The sequence below is a fragment of the Antedon bifida genome, chromosome 5 (assembly GCF_963402885.1).
Source record: "Antedon bifida chromosome 5, ecAntBifi1.1, whole genome shotgun sequence".
In the NCBI taxonomy this organism is placed as follows: Eukaryota; Metazoa; Echinodermata; class Crinoidea; order Comatulida; family Antedonidae; genus Antedon; species Antedon bifida.
The window spans coordinates 27,148,789-27,167,300 of record NC_136230.1 but is presented as its reverse complement, the minus strand read 5'-3'; the positions used below and the strand labels follow the sequence as shown (position 1 = coordinate 27,167,300).

At 32.0% G+C, this 18,512-nt stretch overlaps 1 protein-coding gene across 2 annotated transcripts; it reads left to right on the top strand.

Moving 5' to 3' along the window:
- Positions 1–39: 39 nt before the first annotated feature.
- Positions 40–13,408, top strand: LOC144842800 (START domain-containing protein 10-like). 2 transcript variants are annotated; one of them, XM_078699342.1, is made up of 7 exons: positions 40–166; positions 335–489; positions 970–1,117; positions 7,839–7,942; positions 9,179–9,293; positions 10,390–10,442; positions 12,569–13,408. In XM_078699342.1, the coding sequence occupies exons 2-7, from the start codon at positions 337–339 to the stop codon at positions 12,791–12,793; spliced, it is 798 nt and encodes a 265-aa protein (XP_078555468.1). In that variant the 5' UTR covers positions 40–166; positions 335–336; the 3' UTR covers positions 12,794–13,408. The 2 variants fall into 2 exon arrangements, with proteins under 2 accessions (XP_078555468.1, XP_078555467.1); XM_078699341.1 differs by having other exon boundaries at positions 117–489.
- The last annotated feature ends 5,104 nt before the right edge of the window (positions 13,409–18,512 follow it).

Sequence of the window (18,512 nt, the reverse complement as noted above, 5' to 3'; positions counted from 1 at the left end):
AAAGTTATTTTAACCATGGATTAATCCATGTTTTATAAAAAAAAAAAAGGAATTACTCCAAAATGAAAATACCGCCATCTATAATTAACTTAACAAGAGAGGGCCGAAATCTGGAAACAAAAATCCAAGCAGTGGTTGTTGAGGTGGCAAAATTGCATTTGTAAAGGTAATTTGCGTGAAGTATTTTAGGATTGTTGTAGGCTTGATTGCTCACTCACAGGAAAAAGTTAAGAAAAACCTACTAAAATACCAGTTATTGGATTCACAGAAGTTACTAATAGTATTGTTCTAAAGGATAATATAAATGTCATTGTAAGTTGTTTTATAAATTTAGCGATGGCAGTCGGAGAAGTTAAATACCCCGAAGACAGCGATTTCAAAGTTTTTCGCAATTTAGCAGACAGTGTTGACGGGTGGACAGAGAAATACAGCAAAAATGGAACAAAAGTTTGGGCTAAAAATTCAGACACTTCATCCAAAATGTTTAAGGTATGTTAAGTTGGATCTTTAAGTTAAATGTACATATTTTATAATTAGTGACATATGTTTTTTATTGATCTGGGGAATTTTGGTTTAGCCTAGGCCTAAAAAGCTATGGTGACAAGCCAGGTTAAAAATCAGACATCTATCACTCTCTATTAATAGCCTAGCCTACAATTTGTGTATATGTGTGGTTTTCTTTATGTTTTACCCTTTCTTTGCACCATTGTTAGTTGCATATTTATACACTCGTAGCACTATGTTATTTATTGATGTAATCTGTAATACCAGCAAATTCTTATGGGAAATTATATTTTATTTCTTAACTGACTTACAGAGAGAGAGTATTAATAAATCAGTAAAATTTTATACAGCTATAAAAAACATGCCGCATAATAAAAAATGTATAGACTGAACTTTTATTTTTTACAGTACAAAAATAACTGTTCATGATCTAGCAAGTGATTTTTTTTTAAATTTAACTTTCAGGCACATAAAGTATTTTCCGACGTATCGGCGTCTGTAATGTATGATGTTTTACACGATTCAGATTTTCGAGTAAAATGGGATTCAAGTATGGAGGAAGGCAAGGAGATGTATATGGTGTGCCCAAACAGTGATCTTAGTTATTATCAATGTACGTATGTCGGCCATTACAAGAAATCAGAGATGCCAAGTTACCCAGATTATGGGGTCTGTTTGCACCCTTAATAACCAATTTCCCTTGGCATCTCTGAAAAAATGTTTTAATTTATATCCTTTATAACTATTAGTATTAATTACTGTATATTTTCTATTTCACACAGTTGTTTTTTTCAAACATTACAGTATGTGACAAAAAAAGTGATGTGCCCATATACTCTATGGACATAATGATGTCATACAGTATCACTACCATATTTGAGAATATCACGACTATATTTGGTCACATCACAATTTTTTTTGTTAAACTAGTCTGTACTGTTGTTATTATACAATATCAAAATATAGCAGAATTCCATGACTTAGTGCAGAATTATTGTCTGTATTTTTAGAAAGACTCTTAATAATCTATACCCGTGAAAAAAAAATCGCACTTTATATTAACTGATACCTGATTTAAATTTCCTGATTGCTTCAAATGAAGCTACAGTACAGTATGTGTCAACCATTTCCAGAAAGTATTAGTAGAAATATCAGTATTTTAACAATAGGAAACACTCTTCAAATGATATACCCAAAAGAGATATCTCAAAATTGAGATAACACCAACACTTATTTTGAGGGTACCCCTAGAACATTAGTAGATTAGGGCACCCTTTAAAATTGACTTTTCCTAGGAATACAGTACTCTTATCATTACTGTACATACAACCAACACTTATTAATTAACCCATATTACTATATGTAAGAGCATCCTTACTGTATGTGGTTATTATTTCCAAGACAAAATATGGTGAATGTTTATTTTAACACACTATCCAATACATATTTATGAGATACAGTAATAAGAAAGTTAATATCCTAAAAATAAATATTGATTCTTCGGGTGATATGTTTGAAAACTGTAGTCATGGTCATTTTAATCGCGTGATTCATCTATTATTGCCATCTGAAGCAGACCATATTAAGTGAACCAAATTGACTTTATTTCTAAAGTAAACAGTAATTCTCAATCATTATGGATTCATCCCACTCACTCCTAATCATAATCTTATGCATTATTCATAAATACGGAAACGAAATAATATTTTTAGCAGTGGACAATTTACAGAATTGATTGCTAATCTTATTGAAGATTTTTAAACCAATTGAATGTCGAGACGAAAAACAATTATTTAGTTGAAATATAATAATAATAATAGTTCATTCTTATATAGCGCATACAGTATAAGCAAGCACTCAATGTGCTTCACATTATTATCCCAGTCATTTTTTGGATCAAACAACATACTCCCATAATAATGAATCGGCGCAAAGTTGTGTCTTGATCTAACCGGTACCCATTTTATACAAATGGGTGGAGAGCGGCAAATGTCTTGCCTAAGGATACAAGCAATGCAACAAGAGTTGGATTCGAACCATGATCAGTAATCCAACGTCCAACACACTGCGCCACATGCCTTCAAAATATATAACTTTAAAAAAGGTGAACAATATGAGTGATGTATTATATTTTGTGTGAGTGGGGGTTCTCAATGTTTGTTGTGTTGTGATTTTCATCCTACTCAATTTGTTTACTTACTGTAATCAAAGGAAATGTCATGAATAAAACGTTGAATTATATTTTTTTCAATGCATTTTGCTGAGAAGAGGAGTCTTATTTTTAGCTAGCACCCACTCATAGACATTTTTTTTACCTCCTACATTTGATATTGATTACAGATGGTAATGTACTACTACATAATTGCAAAGGAACAAATGGTATCTTGTTTACTGTGTATTTCAATTACGTTGTACGATACTGGATCATAGAATACTTACATGCAGATTTTGATACAAATATCATTTTACAGAACTTATCTTCTCAAATTATGATTACCGTAGTTGATTAGTAAAATGTTGATCTTAAATCAGTTGATTAAAATGAGAAAAAAACACAATTTTCTCAAACTCAGTCACCACCTTTTCAATTTTTGGTTTTCAAAAGAAAACACTGAAAGCAATATATCATACAGTAGTACTACAGTAGAACCCCTTGTTTGGGAGACCCCTATTAAGGGCAACACCCTATTTAGTATTATAGGGCACATCCTTATTTAGTATTTAAGGGCACACCCCTATGTAATAAAGACCACACTCCTATTTAGTATTAAAGAGCACATCCCTATTTAGTAAAGAGCACATCCCTATTAAAAGGTACACCTCTAATATTAAAAGGGTACTCCTTATAAAGGGTACATCCCTATTAAAAGATACACCCCTATTAAATGGTACACCCTATTAAAGGGTACACCTCTAATATTAAAAGATACACTCCTTATAAAGGGTATATCCAATTAAAAGATACACCCCCCCCCCTATTAAATGGTACACCCTATTAAAGGGTACACCTCTAATATTAAAAGATACACTCCTTATAAAGGGTATATCCAATTAAAAGATACACCCCTATTAAAGGGTACACCTAATAATAAAAGATACACTCCTTATATAAAGGGTACATCCCTATTAAAAGATACACCTGTACCACTATTAAAGCGTACGTATTGAAACAAATGAGGGGAACATTTCCCAAAACTGTCCTCTTAATACTATAGGGATTTTACTGTATTACATGTTCTACTATTCATTGCAACATTACAATATTGTATGTATGTAGCAACATTTAAAGCTATTCATTTTTCACAGTTTGAAATGTGTCAATTGGCTAGTGACTGAATCATCTTTCATCGCCCCCACAATTGGATGACAAATTACAGTCATGTATTAAGTGGGCTTAGCAGTTCATGGAAACATTATTTATCAGCCTACTTTCATGTATTAATTTGTCAGTTAAATTTCTATGCTATCAATTTATTTGAAACATTTTTTTTACAACTCTAATTATACAGTATTTTATTTACCAACAACACTTTTCCTTTAAAAATAAATATAATATTATTACTGTAGGCCTATATTATTAATTAAAAATAAATTGTCATCAACGTTAACTTATCACTCTATTTCACTTTCCAATTTGAGATTATTGTAACAATGAATTTACATGTAATTAATGCATACTAAATTGTTATTATTAATTATTAATAACTGTATTATGTACTGTATAGTACATTCTTCAGGACACTGAGTTTGCCTTGCCAAGATCGGAACTCGTAACAGTCCTTTGATCTTATTTCTGGCTGCTACAAATACCAACAATACTGTTACTAAAACTATGTACGGTGTCTGCTAAGGGGCATACTGTAGAACTGATCGTGTCACAGCCACAGATAAACCCTTTGATCTCCTGAGCTCAGCATCCAGTTGTTAGATTGCCTTGGTCACACTAACTTTTCTACTGTAATACTTAATGTACAGTACTGTATCATATAAATAATATTGACTATAAAATGCGCAGCAAGTTGAACGGAAAATGTGTCATAAGAAGAAATCAAATCCATGTCATAGAAATATTATTTTATTTGTAATTTCAACAATATGAATCCTTTAAAATGTCAACAACCTTTTTTTCAGTCGAGGTAGAACGTGTTTGTTAAATCTGATATCATTATGTTTAGTTTACTTTAATAGTGTATGTAAATTGGAATTTGTGACTGTGTTTGTCCATTTCTGTCATTTTGTTTGTGTTCCAAGTGATTGATTGAATAGTTTATGACCAGATATCAAATTTGAATAACTTGCCAGTTTTTAATATAATCATAATTTAATCAAATTAAACCCTGGCTTTAATTCTGTAACATTTCTGTTCCATTTTTTCAGTCGAGGTAGAACGTGTTTGTTAAATCTGATATCATTATGTTTAGTTTACTTAATAGTGTATGTAAATTGGAATTTCTGACTGTGTTTGTCCATTTCTGTCATTTTGTTTGTGTTCCAAGTAATTGATTGAATAGTTTATGGTAAAGGTAAAGTCGAAACCTAAGCTAATGCTAACGGCCGTGGTGCCCATCTCCATTTCTTTAGCGTTTGGGCCAGACTCCACTAAGTGTGTATGTTTGTGGGGGGTACGCTACTCCTGCCGCACAAATGAGTCTGATTTACCTTCCCAGTACTTTTTACATACCGGTACCCATTTCTATCACCTGGGTGGGGAGGAACAATGTTAATAAAGAATCTTGCTCAAGGACTCAACACTGCAGTGACTGGCTTTAATTCTGTAACATTCCTTGTTCCATACTAATTAAATGGATGATTGTTTCATTGGAGTAATGAAATGTCAACTAAAATGATGCTGGTAGTACAAACAATAGAAGAATAGATTGTGTAATGTGCCATACCATTATATTTGAACTTTGATTCTAAGTCATTGATATTATAGATATTATGATGGCATTATTATCTAGTTATATGAGGCTCCATTCCTGTCATTGTAAGAGAAAATCTATTGTATTCCATACAAAAAAGATTGAGACGGAGCGAAAATTCAATTGAAAGCATATTTCAACAGATTTTTTTTTATTTTTTTTTTCAGTTGTACAGTAGAACTTATTAAGGGATACCTTCACACAAAAAAAGTATCTCTTTAATAGGGGCTGGGCATACAGTTTTAGCTAAATAACAACTCTCTAGTAAACTATACAGAAGTGTGTACTGTATTGTATTTTAAATTAAAAAAAAAAACTTTATTATCTTTTTCTATTTTTCTCTATGCTTTTTCTCATTGTCTACATTTAACTAGTCGTTTTATTAAACTCTGCTAAATTAAATTCAGACATTGAAAAAATATATTTTTTATTATTTATGGACAAAATGGCTACTGTACATTACATGTTGAGCTTTAAAATTGATCCATACTGATCCTATTTTCTATAGCAGCGTTTCTACATGAGCTCTGATACGCCTCACTGACTCCAATATTCATTGTTTTGAAAGTGACTGCGATTTTGTATTGTTATTTTAGTTCAGTCAACTTCGTTCACTTAAAAAGACAATTATTCGAATCACTGCAAAGATTATTTTATCATCATTCAGTGACTTTTATTATGTAATAGTACTATTTGGCCTTGTGGAGCTCTTTTTTTAAAAGTAAAAATAGACTAAGCAATGAATAATATAATAAACTGCTGCATACAATGATTTTATGTCATAGAAATACAGTAATACTGTACTGTATCTCAATGTACTGTACAATACCTCTGCATGCTACAGCAGGCAGTTATTTACTTCAGCAAGAAATAAATATTACTTTTTATAGGACCAATTCAAGGCCATAGCCACCAGTATGGTTGGTAAGGTTTCAACCTGACCACTTTTTCACAGAGGCCTTTGACAACCCAGTGGCTTGAACAGAGCTCTAATAACAACTCCCTGAACAGAGATTGTTTCCTTCGTCCACTTTAATTCTTGTGACTACATCACTGAATATCGTTGAAGAGTAAAAATTACCAATGTTTATGTCATCGATTTGGTGAAACTTCTCTTTATTTACTTTCATTCTATATTTGGTATTTTGGTACAGAAATAAGCACCAAAAAATGTTGGCAGTAAAATTTACCAGCATGAATTGTTTGTTAACGCAATTTCTATTGTCAATATTATTATTGTTGTCCGGCTGCAGACAGAAAGAAATTACAGTAAATGGAAAAAAAAAAAATTTTCTAGAAAATCTCAATTACAGTCTTTTTTTTTGTAGATGTGTTTGATTTAAAACTTGCATATATATAATAATTCATATGACCTGCAGCTCTACAGCTGTTTAAGTTAACGTCATCTAACGCTGTACTGTATCGTTCAAGTACTCTACATTGTCAATACAACAACAATAGAAAACGATTTGGCTTTTTGTCTTTTGAAGTCATCACGCGTGACGTCAGTAAATAATGCACTTTGTACCCACGCATATATATTGTTATTCACACATTGATAAATGTTGTTTGTGCTTGGGGACCTCCATAGGAAAGAAGATAACATTGATAATTCATTAAAATAATTGGTAAAGATGATACCACCAAGAAGTGGAATAATAATTGCTTGTATTCTATAAAGTATCAAATACACAGTTATTAATACTTGGTGGTATTCTAATGATTAGTGTGTTTTTGTTTATAATAAAAATGAATTGAATTGTTAAGGCTTTATAGTAGAATGAATTAGAATAATTAAATCCACTATAACTTATAAGTGTAATGGCTTAAGCATAAAGCCCACCATGGGATATTATACAAATAATGAATGTTTATCAGTGCAATGGTACAAATAATTTCATGAGGTAAAAATAAAACATTTCATTTTTCATGGAATTAAATTATTTTTACCATTGCAAGAAGATAAAACATTATTATTTGGTTTTACAAATATGCCTATTTTACCGATAAGCTAGGCCAAGTCCTGAACCATTCGTGAAAGCAGTACCCTTAGTACAGTAGGTGGAGTAAAACAATTATAGATGGTATGACAATACAAGTTATTTTGGAACGTGCAGTTGACAGCCTAGCCTATATACAATTAACTATACTAAATATTAAAGTCAGTCCATATTGTTTCGCATTGAATACCAAATTTACATACGTCAATGAACTTTGTCCTATTGTTACACATTTATTGTTCATCTCATAAGGTAATGACTCATTTAGAAAAATTTGTTTTTAATTACGGAAATTAATATCCATTAAAAAAAAATTCATTTATATTTATCACAATATTAATTATAGAACCCATTCATAATATGGAGTGAAAAGTTATTTTAATAATGTTTTTACTGATTTTTATCTTCACAGTGAAAGTTCCTTCACCATTTAAAAACCGAGATTACTTAATGCAAAGAATATGGCTACAGACGCTAGATGCTTCATATATTTTCAATCATTCCGTATTCCACAAGGTAATTACAATAATCGCAGAAAATACCACATATTTTTAATAGCTCAATAAAGAGATGAGAAAGTATTTGTATCGTTCCTGTATTTAAAACCGTGATTGCTTTAATACAAATATATTTGAATACTGACTGTTAGTGGAGCACTGTGGCGAAGTGGTTAGAGCATTGGACTTGCAATCAACAGGTTGTCGGTTCAATGCCCGGCTCGGTCACCGCAGTGTTGAGTCCTTGAGCAAGATTCTTTATCCACATTGTTCCTCCCCACCCAGGTGATAGAAATGGGTACCGGTAGGTAGAAAATACTGGGAAGGTCAATCAGACTCGTTTGTGCGGCAGGAGTAGCGTACCCCCCACAAACATACACACTTAGTGGAGTCTGGCCCAAATGCTAAAGAAATGGAGATGGGCACCACGGCCGTTAGCATTAGCTTAGGTTTCGACTTTACCTTTACCTGACTGTAAATGCTTGGTATATTTCAGAAAATACCACGTTTTAGCTAGTGCACAGAATGTCAAGCCATTCTACAATATAGTTATAATGCAACAGGGTTTTTGTTAGGAATGGAAGAATTGAAGAAAAATATGGTAGACCATTTGGTATGCTTGGTTTAAGAAAGCTATGCCTAAACCTTAGTCTAAAACAAAAATATTGTAGTCTCTCTCTCTTCCTAAGCAAAAACCCTATGCAAGAGTAGCGTCTCTAATATTTTATTTTGAACTCTATAGTGAACATATCGTTAAAATTTGTGATCAAAGGGTGTATTGGACCCTGGCTTGTCACGTTGTATTCTTCATTCTGAACTGAATTTGTTGACTTAATCTGGCAAAAGAAATGGAATAACTAGAATGTCAATGTTATGAATAAAACATTGAAATATATTTTTGTAGGAAATTACTGTGCAGTGGTGCTTGACGATTTAACACCACAGAATGAGATCTATTTATACCGGAATAAATTAATTGTTAGATCTTGCATACAGATTTAACGGGTGTTAAAGTTCTTTTTTTTGTGTGGATACTTCACTGAATTCACCAATGAAATCCGATAAATATTTCTTATAATATAATGACGTCGTAAACACAGTCAATCCTGTGAAAAACCTTATTTAATTATATAATATTACATTAAAATGCAATAACGCATCATTTTATAATTCAAAACTGTTAAAAAAAACAATATGCGTTGTATACAGCAGTACCACCTCTCAAAGACTTATTTTGTGATGTTTTTTTTAATAGAATGTTCCAGAAAGGAAAGGTGTTATACGCGCGGAATCAATTTTAACTGGTTACCTGGTAAGGGTGAATGGAAAAGGCTGCGAATTGACATATGTTTCACAATCAGATCCAAGAGGTAAGGTTCAAATCCTAAGTGACTCAGCATAGTATCACATGACTGTTTCAAAACACTTTGAAGATTGTTATTAATGTATTTTTTTAAACCCTAAGTCGTCAGGAAGATATTTCTAAGGAGACACTTTTAAGTAATGTATTCAGTCCTGGAACTTAAAAACTGGACAATTTTCTCCACTTTACAGTTATTAGCTATTAGTTCCAGACACAAGACCATTGAGTCATTGTGTTGTATTTAGTCTTTAAATAATATTCACTCGTCAGTGACTGTCACATGATGAGAATGTTGTTGCCTATCAACTTGGCTATTGCTTGAGCTAGTTGATTCAAGTGTGCATAATTGAGTTATCGTCTTCGTAACACACTTAGTAGCCATCGGTTCACACTTAAGCTTACATCGCTATCAAGTGTCTTATTTAGTAACATTATCCTGTCATAATTTTATGTGAACTACGGTTATTACTCCTTCATTTGAATTTGATATTTTAATATTACATCAATCAATTTGTATTGTTTATTCTTGATAACATTCAATATGTTGTTTCCTTGTATATTTTGTGTTGATTGTACACTTTACTAATAACATGTTCAATAATAATGTACTGTAATATATGACAATTTATTTCATGCCTAGCTTACCTGGTTAAACCTACAATAGCCCATGCTCTCCAGAGGAAAGGCTTAGATACAAAAAGTAAAAATTTCCTAGAACACACCTGTACCATAATGGACTAGTCCGCAACTACGCCTCCTGTCATTCCCACAGTCAAGGCTAAATGATGTAGTTTTGGACGTTCCCACATGAAGGCATAGTTTCTGACTAGTCCATTATGGTACAAGGGTGTTCTAGGAACTTTTTACTTTTCATATCTAGGCCCTCCCTCTGGAGAGCATGGGTTATTGTCAGTTTATCCAGGTAGTAAGCGGCACTCATACTGTAGACTACAATAGTAGTTTTGACAAAGCCTAGGCTCCCAGGAATAAACAAAGTAACAGTACAGTAATAGTTGGGCAACTAAAGATTAACAAAGAACGTTCAAAGGTGGGTGTTCCCTGACTTTCTTTGCTTATGATTTATTTTTACTTTTTTTTTGCAGGGTCGTTACCAAAGTGGATAGTCAATAAACTCACACAATATCTCGCTCCAAAGGTATGCTTAAAATTTTAAAGAATTATTCATTGATGAAATGACTGTGTAATTACATAAACCATGCCAACTTCTTCTCTGAAGAGAACTATATTAAAAGTACCCTGGCAAAGCTAATACTAATTATACGTAGTATCCTACTCTATCAACTCTGTCTCTTTTTAGATCTTGATGCTTAGACGATGCATTACATATTTCTATTTACATGCAAATGCAATTATAAAAATTAGTAGTATAACTAGAATGCCCTTTCCATTTCGTTAATGACAACTCATTCGCGTGATTGGTATTCACTTCTCTAATAACGACACCACGTTTTAATGAAATTTCATCACGAGAGAAAAAAGTCTTTCTCTCGATTCAGTTATACAATGAAAGTAAAATATACAGTATACTTGATTGTACCGTGCCATCGTTTTGTCATAAAAATAAATTTGCATTTTTTTTTGCTATGGTAATATGAGAGTGAATATAGTAAATCCTTAATGCATTTTTTATGGAATGTTATTAGAGATTAATGTTTGATGATTTAGAAAAGTCTAAGAATATATAATAGATTCAGTGATAAAGCGTTAAATTAGAAGGCTTTCTTGAAGAGTTTGAGTATAAATGCAGTGATGTAGCCAGGAGAAAAAAAAGTGGTCCGGTTTTTGCCAGAAAGGGGAACAATCTCGGTTCAAGCCACTGGGTTGTCAAAGGCCCCTGTGAAAAAGTTGTCGGGTTGAAACCTTACCAACCGTACGTTGGCTAAGACCCTGGAACACTATAGGCAGGCTTGTTGCAGGCTGGGTCTTTTTTTTCCGAAATAGGGAATTGAAAGTGTAAACAAGAACTTTGTAAAAGACTACAGAAATTAATTTTAGGTATAGCCTGGTAGATAAAATTTGCTTACTGGTTAGGCAGAGTAGGATTTGCCAAAACATTGTCACTAGACCTATGGTCTCTAGTTTGAAACGGGCACTGAGAAAATACGGTCATACCAAGGCAATCTAACAACAGGATGCTGAGTTACAGAGGTCAAAGGTTTTATCTGTGGCTGTGACATGATCGTTCCATGCCCCTTACAGACACCATGCGCCGTGGAGAATATGTACATAGTACAGTACTATTTGTATTTGTCGCAGCCAGACGTAAGATCAAAGGACTGTTTTAATGTTTACGAGTTGTTATTTTGGCAAGGCGAGCTCAGTGTCCTCCAGTTAGATTGCCTTAGCCATACCAAGTGTATCAAGTAATGTGTGGCTTAGATTGTGTCAAGCATAGTGGGCCTGTACACAAATTATTCATTTTTATATAGTTAACAGATATTTATACTCTCATAAAAAAAAATAAATGTAGCAAATTTATGAAAGGTATAGCATGAAATTGCCAAAATAAGAAATATTGATGAATTCTACACAAATACAGTATAGTAATTAATACATGTCACATGATCTGAGCAACGGCACAGTGTGCCAATCAGAGGAGTGGGGAAAAAAAATCAGCACTACTGTCGTGATGTCATTGTTTGAGCGCTGCATCCAACGATGAATTTTCTGTTTACTTATTAAAATCAAAGTTGCTGCATGGAAAGAGTTGAATAATATGAATCTACCTGTAGACTGTTTTTAATCATACTTCGTCTGAGAAATATATCACAGAGTATTATTGACCATAGGTCTTCTTTTGTATTGAAATCATACAAACATAATATTATAATATCGTATCTTATCTCAATACTCCAAGCATACAGTAGGCTGGTTGATTTTGTTTAGGTTAAATACAGTTTTATATTCTGTTTTTATATTCTGGTACCTTTTTTCTAGTGTACGTCTCTATCATCGGTTTAATAAAAATGGTTTTTTCTATATGTTTGTTAATAAACAGCTGTTTGTATGTTATTTTATATACAGAAAAAAATAAATAGATCTTTACCTGTATATTAACTATATCCGTTTCCACTTGTAAGTATGTAGTACAGTAGATCTGTACTCAAAATAAATAAATAAATCGCCGCTATCAATATTTTATCTGTTATCTCTCTAAAACTCATAAATCTGCCGTAATATCTTTACAAGATGTTTGTTGATCATTTAAATATATTGATATCAAAATATTTTCAACATTTAATAATATTTTCAATTTTTCAGATGATGAACAGGCTCCACAAAGCATGTTTGAAATATCCAACATGGAAAAAAAAAAACAGACCGCATCATAAACCGTGGTTAAATCCCGAACAGCTGTCCATTCCACGACTCGATATGAACGACATTTTACCGAGACAAGAGTATACTGATGATGATTCACTCGACGAAAGCGAAGTGAAGGAGGAAGACGTTAAAGAGGATGAAATCAATTTCAATGACATTTGACGACGGTGTGTGAGTCTAGGCAATATTATAGTAATTAGGGTTATAATGTAAGAAATTTCCTGTAGTGTACAATATTCCACCTATTATTTCTGATTGGTTAATTAATATTATTTGTATTTTAAGTACCATATTTTTTCTATATAATCAAATTCCTCGTTAAAATGTCAAATTTGTCATTAATTTAGTTTTATCATGCGTATGAAAGGATGAAGGAATATATATTTATATATATTTACTCCATGTTTATACCAAAGTACCAAAAATTTAAATTGTTGATTTTATTTTGGAATTAAAAAATCAGTTTTGTTTGTTTTGGGAATAGTAAAATAATTACCTTTTTACTATTTTACATGACCTCTGTCATTGGCTTATACTGTTTTATGGAGAAATAAGTTAGTTCGTGCCTAGCTTACCTGGATAAACTGAAAATAGCCCTTTCTCCACGAAGAGCGAAAATAGAAATTTTCATTGAGCACCCCTCTCCATAAATGGTATGGTCCATGAACTATATACAGTAATTCAAATTTTAAATATACTGTAGAACCTTCAGATGTTTCAATTTTTGTTTAGTGCATGTAATAAATCTGTACAATTTTGTTTTAACCACTGATAAGACTATTGTTTAGTGTATTGACTTTTGTTTGTTACTCAACATCTGTGCTTATTTATTTAACTCGCAACACTTCAATTGCAGTATAATAGCATCTGCAATTAATTACATGCTAAACTTACCAGATAAAGTGATGACCGATTTCTATATAAAAATGAATAATTTTACAACCAAACAAATCTATATCATTTTTTTTTTCGCTCATCTTTTTCTGTTCCATTATAGTATTTTATTTCTACCAGTTATCTAAAACAACAAAAAATATTTACTTCGCTCATTTTTTTCTGTGCCGATATAGTATACAGTTTTGTTACAGGGCTCCGAAAACACTTTGGTTTCAGAACTTTTTCTGTACTCAAACAATATTATGATATTCTTTGTTTGCAATTTGGAAAAAATATAAAAATAAATTACCCAACTACTGACATTGTTTCCAATTTCCCACATATTGTGGTATACCACTTGATTAACTCTCCATAAATAATTAAATATTTGAACTGATGGTTTCAAATTAATTCATTATACAGTAGCCAGATACTGATTAAATTGAGTGGCCTATTATACATATGGATTTATTTTTCAATAGACTGATAATAATATATATCCCTTATTAGTGGCATAATGCAGGGGGAAAAGGTACTTTGGCACTCCTCACTAGGGTGCCCTCCAATGCTGGGTCGTTGCATTGGGCTGCTCATGCTCTGGCTTAAGCAGTGAGGCCTCTTGGTTTAGCCAGTGAAAGCACTGTCCTTTATTAAGAGACAGTCGGTTAAAAAAAGTGCTCCTTCAACAGAGGTTGACCATAGTGTTAAAATTTGTTTCACATTAAATAGGTGTGTCCTTTGAATAGGGGTTTCCCTTCAATAGGGATGTCCCAAGGAAGGTGTCTTGTAATTATGGTGTATTATGTATTGGATAAACCACCATATCAAAATGTATAACATTCCAAATAGATACATTGCCAACATACAACATTCCATCATATAAACTATACATTTATTGAGTCAGATATATGTTGTGTGGGCTTTTATAGAAACCTATTGTTTAAATCGTACAGTATATGATAATTTGTAAGTTGTTATAAGTTTTAGAAACATATATTGCCATGTGAATAAGAAGTTTTTGTTGCTGATAAACATTCTAGTGGAACTCCAAAAACTATACATTCAAAAAATCTAGAAAATCCTTTCCTATCCTGTTCCAATTTATTTTACACTCTTTAAAAATGCATCTTTTTGGCCAATGTTTTTAGCTACTAGATTTCTGTTGAGATTGCGGATTTCTAGTAATGTGCCACAGAAATTTGAATTTATGGAGTAATTTCATATAAACAGTCAACTCTCCCAGTACCAGATTCTTTGAAAACCAGAACACTCCAAAAAAACTGTTCTTGAGGTCTAAAATTCTTTTAAAAAAATACATTGGGATTACCACACTTTCCAGAAAACCATACATATTAAATTAGCCATAGTGTGATCGGTATTGGGAGAGTTGGGTGTATTTTCAAATTATGACTAGAACTCTTTTCACACAAGCACACATCCTTATCTCCTTCTAAGCAAGTTGGTGAAACACTTGGCTAGATTCATTACTGTCTAACCTTTGTTCTATATGATGGTTCTATGTTTTTCCATTCCAGTGCCAATACTTCTTTATAACATGGCTAAAAGGTTATAGGTTTTGGCTAAAGGTTATAGTTTTCCTTTCACTACAGCTGTCTTTTCACACTACAAAATTCCCCAAAGATTTTGTTGTTCTATAATTATTGCTAATTGTTTTTGTTGCAGTCTACAAAACTCTCGATTTCACTCTCACTGTTTAGAGAAGTGTAGTAACTGTTTGTTGCGTTTTCCATCTTCACGATCATGTGACAACATGTGGTTTGATTCACTTAGGTTCTCAAACCTCAGCAAAGGTTTTGTCAAGAAGATGCATGACTGAACATCTGCAAACTAGTTTTCTACAGTTTATCCATGGAGGAAATATATACAGTATAGTATAAATATATACTGTATATTTCCTCCATGGTTTATCGACTGGTCTACACTAACAAACTTTGGAAAACTTTGCTAAACTCAAAGTTTGCTCAAGTTAGCAAACCAAAGATTGCTAGTATAAGGCTCTTGTGTTTGTAGGTTTCTAAAGTTTGTCACTGTTCTACACCCTAACCAACTTTTCTTTCTAAACTCTGTTTACACTGGCAAACTTTGCAAAGTTGAGTGAACTCCTGAGTTTGCTGGTGTAGACCATGTGTAGACTATTCTATTCTTTTTTTCCTTTGTTAGGTAATTTAAGGTACATATTGTTTTGCCTTGTCTGTTTAGTAATAAAAAATAACTATACATGTCTTCCAGATATTATAATTGGTGAATGTAGTCGTAAGAAAATTTGAACATTTAAATGTTACATTTTAATAGATGTTAGTTTGTAATCCCGCCAATTTTTTTTTTTGGTTTAACAAGTAGATAAAGACCATGTTTTTTTTTGTTTTTTTTATAGAATAATTATGTGCGCCAGGCATGGATATAAATCACATTAAATTGAACTCATTTATTTGAATAATTAGTTTTTGGATGGGTATCTGTGCCAATGACATGTGATAAATGAATATTCATTATTATAATGAAATGAATCGCATTAAAACTTATCAATTTGAATAAATTAGTATAAGTTTGGTAATTGGAGAGTTTTATCTATTATAGTGTACAAATGTGATATATATATTCATTATTTTAAAAAGTATTGCATTTATTTAATTTAGTTAAGTCGATCCAGAGGCCTACATAATTTGAGATTTTTTGGAAGAAAAATTAATATTGGTTTTTAGAGTTGATATAGATTACAGAAATGTACATAAGAAACTATGTTTATTTTTGGGAATGTTTAAAAGAAAACGTTTTTTTTAGAATGTTCATTTTGCAGAAATGACCCAGGAAAACTATGTGACTATCTTTTAACTACTGGTAATTAGGAGACATATGATAAATTACAGTATGTGACCAATATGCCAGTGTATCATGCTAAAATTCCCAAAACAGGACATCCTTTAATACTTATCCGTATGAATTAATTTGAATGGTCTTTTTTAGTGCAAGAAAAAAAGAAACCTCTATTACCGCAGCATTGGTTACACAGAACACTGAACATTTAATATCACTGACAATATCACATACCCATTAGAAAATATTAAATTCAAAATCGTTTTATTTAAGGCAGATTTGTCGTAAGCTTTCTTGAACGATTCATCAATGTTGATTTCTCCAGTCGGAGAATATTTCCTGTGAATTATTCAGTTTGCTATGAAAAACAATTTAATGAATTAATATTGACGTGCCTACCTAGGAGTTGCGTCAATAATGAATTCTCGTCTGTGTACCAAAGGCAAACAAATCAAAATTCATTTACATATTAATATTAAATGAATTTTCTAATTTTAGAATGAAATTTATAGATTGTGTATACCAAATTTAATAGCATCGTTTGAAAGTCTTAAAAAAGTCTCAAAATAATATGGACATTCTTAATCTTTTTTTTCTGTATAACATGGCTATCTTCACATCAAATGACTGGACTTGAATTTTTCTTATTATTTCTAGTGGATCAACAAATACATGCATTATTGTTTTTAAAGCAGGAGAATTTGCATTGGATTGTGTTACACCCCTTCTCCCCCATCCCCCTTATTTTTTTTATTGGTGCATACAATTTTCCAAAATATAGACATCTATGTACTCCCTGCTACAGTATTAATAAAATTCCTATCATAAGCTTATTAAATACAAATTTAGGTGTAATTGTACTTCAAATTCAAAATAAATATTCAGTTTTAAATTTACCATTATATTACATATGCTACAGTGGGGGATCCAGGATTTTGAAATAGGGAGGGGATGATTGGGGTGTGTGGGGATGATTGGGGTGGGTTGGGGTGGGAGGTGTGTGACATGAAGTGCTGAACGTACGGTAATCTAATATTCTACCCTCTGCGTTGTAATTTTCAAAATTTGATCCGCATATGTGTTATATAACAAACTTTTATATTTAAGTATAGTCTAGGGAGGTTGTTAAGTAATGTGATCAAATAATACTTGTATTCCATAGCTCTGATTACATCACGCATACTGTGTAGTTGGTATTGTACTATACATGCCAAGAATAGGACATTGTACTAGGTTACTATATGTAATTGTACATGGCTAAGAATAGGACATTGTACTACTAGGTTCTATACTGTATGTAATAGTACATGGCTAACAATAGGACATTGTTCTGGTTTCATACTGTCCTAACATGTAGGCTAACAGTACATGTGATAGCTAATAACATTTGATGAAAGTTAAAGCAGTTACACAGTATGAATGTGCAAACAAAATACTATCTATTAATCTACAAAATTGAATGTTATGTTTTATGATGCCATGTGATTAGAGTCACGGAATGCATTATATATTTTAATTTAATATATTAGTAATAAAGTTGTCAAATAATAAGATATTGTATTTTATGTCAGCACGTTTAATGTACCATATTTCACTGCTGTAATTAAATTAATAAGTGCAAAATATTTTCAAAATTAGTAGTAAATTATATTTAATGTACATTTTTTTGTGATTACTACTTCTTATGCAAGTGCTGTTGTACAATTGAGAAGGTGAAGGGTCATAGTTTGTATTTATCTTTCTAATATGCAAATTAGGAGTGCATTAATTGAGGTACCTATATTGAATAATAATATTATCTTTCCGATTTATTGAATAAATGAAATTGATTATATACATTCTTTTGCGAATTTGGTTCATTTGTAATGTAGATATTTTCATATCATTTAATTTCTATTATTTCGAAATTCATATTCATAAAGAACAGTACATAATTGGTGTGGTCTTTACTGATGGAAAGTCTTTATAGGTCACAGTGGAATGTGTGCCTATAGTTCTGTCTTTGCAGAACATAATTATGGTGCATGATTGACCTTGACAATAAGACCCCTTTTACACCGCCAGCAAAAATGCAGAGTTGATCCGGAATTGTGTAACCTGAGTCGTACCCGGGACTCAGGAATGCGGAAATGTAGGCCGGTGTAAGCGACGTAAAAAGTTACCGGGGTCG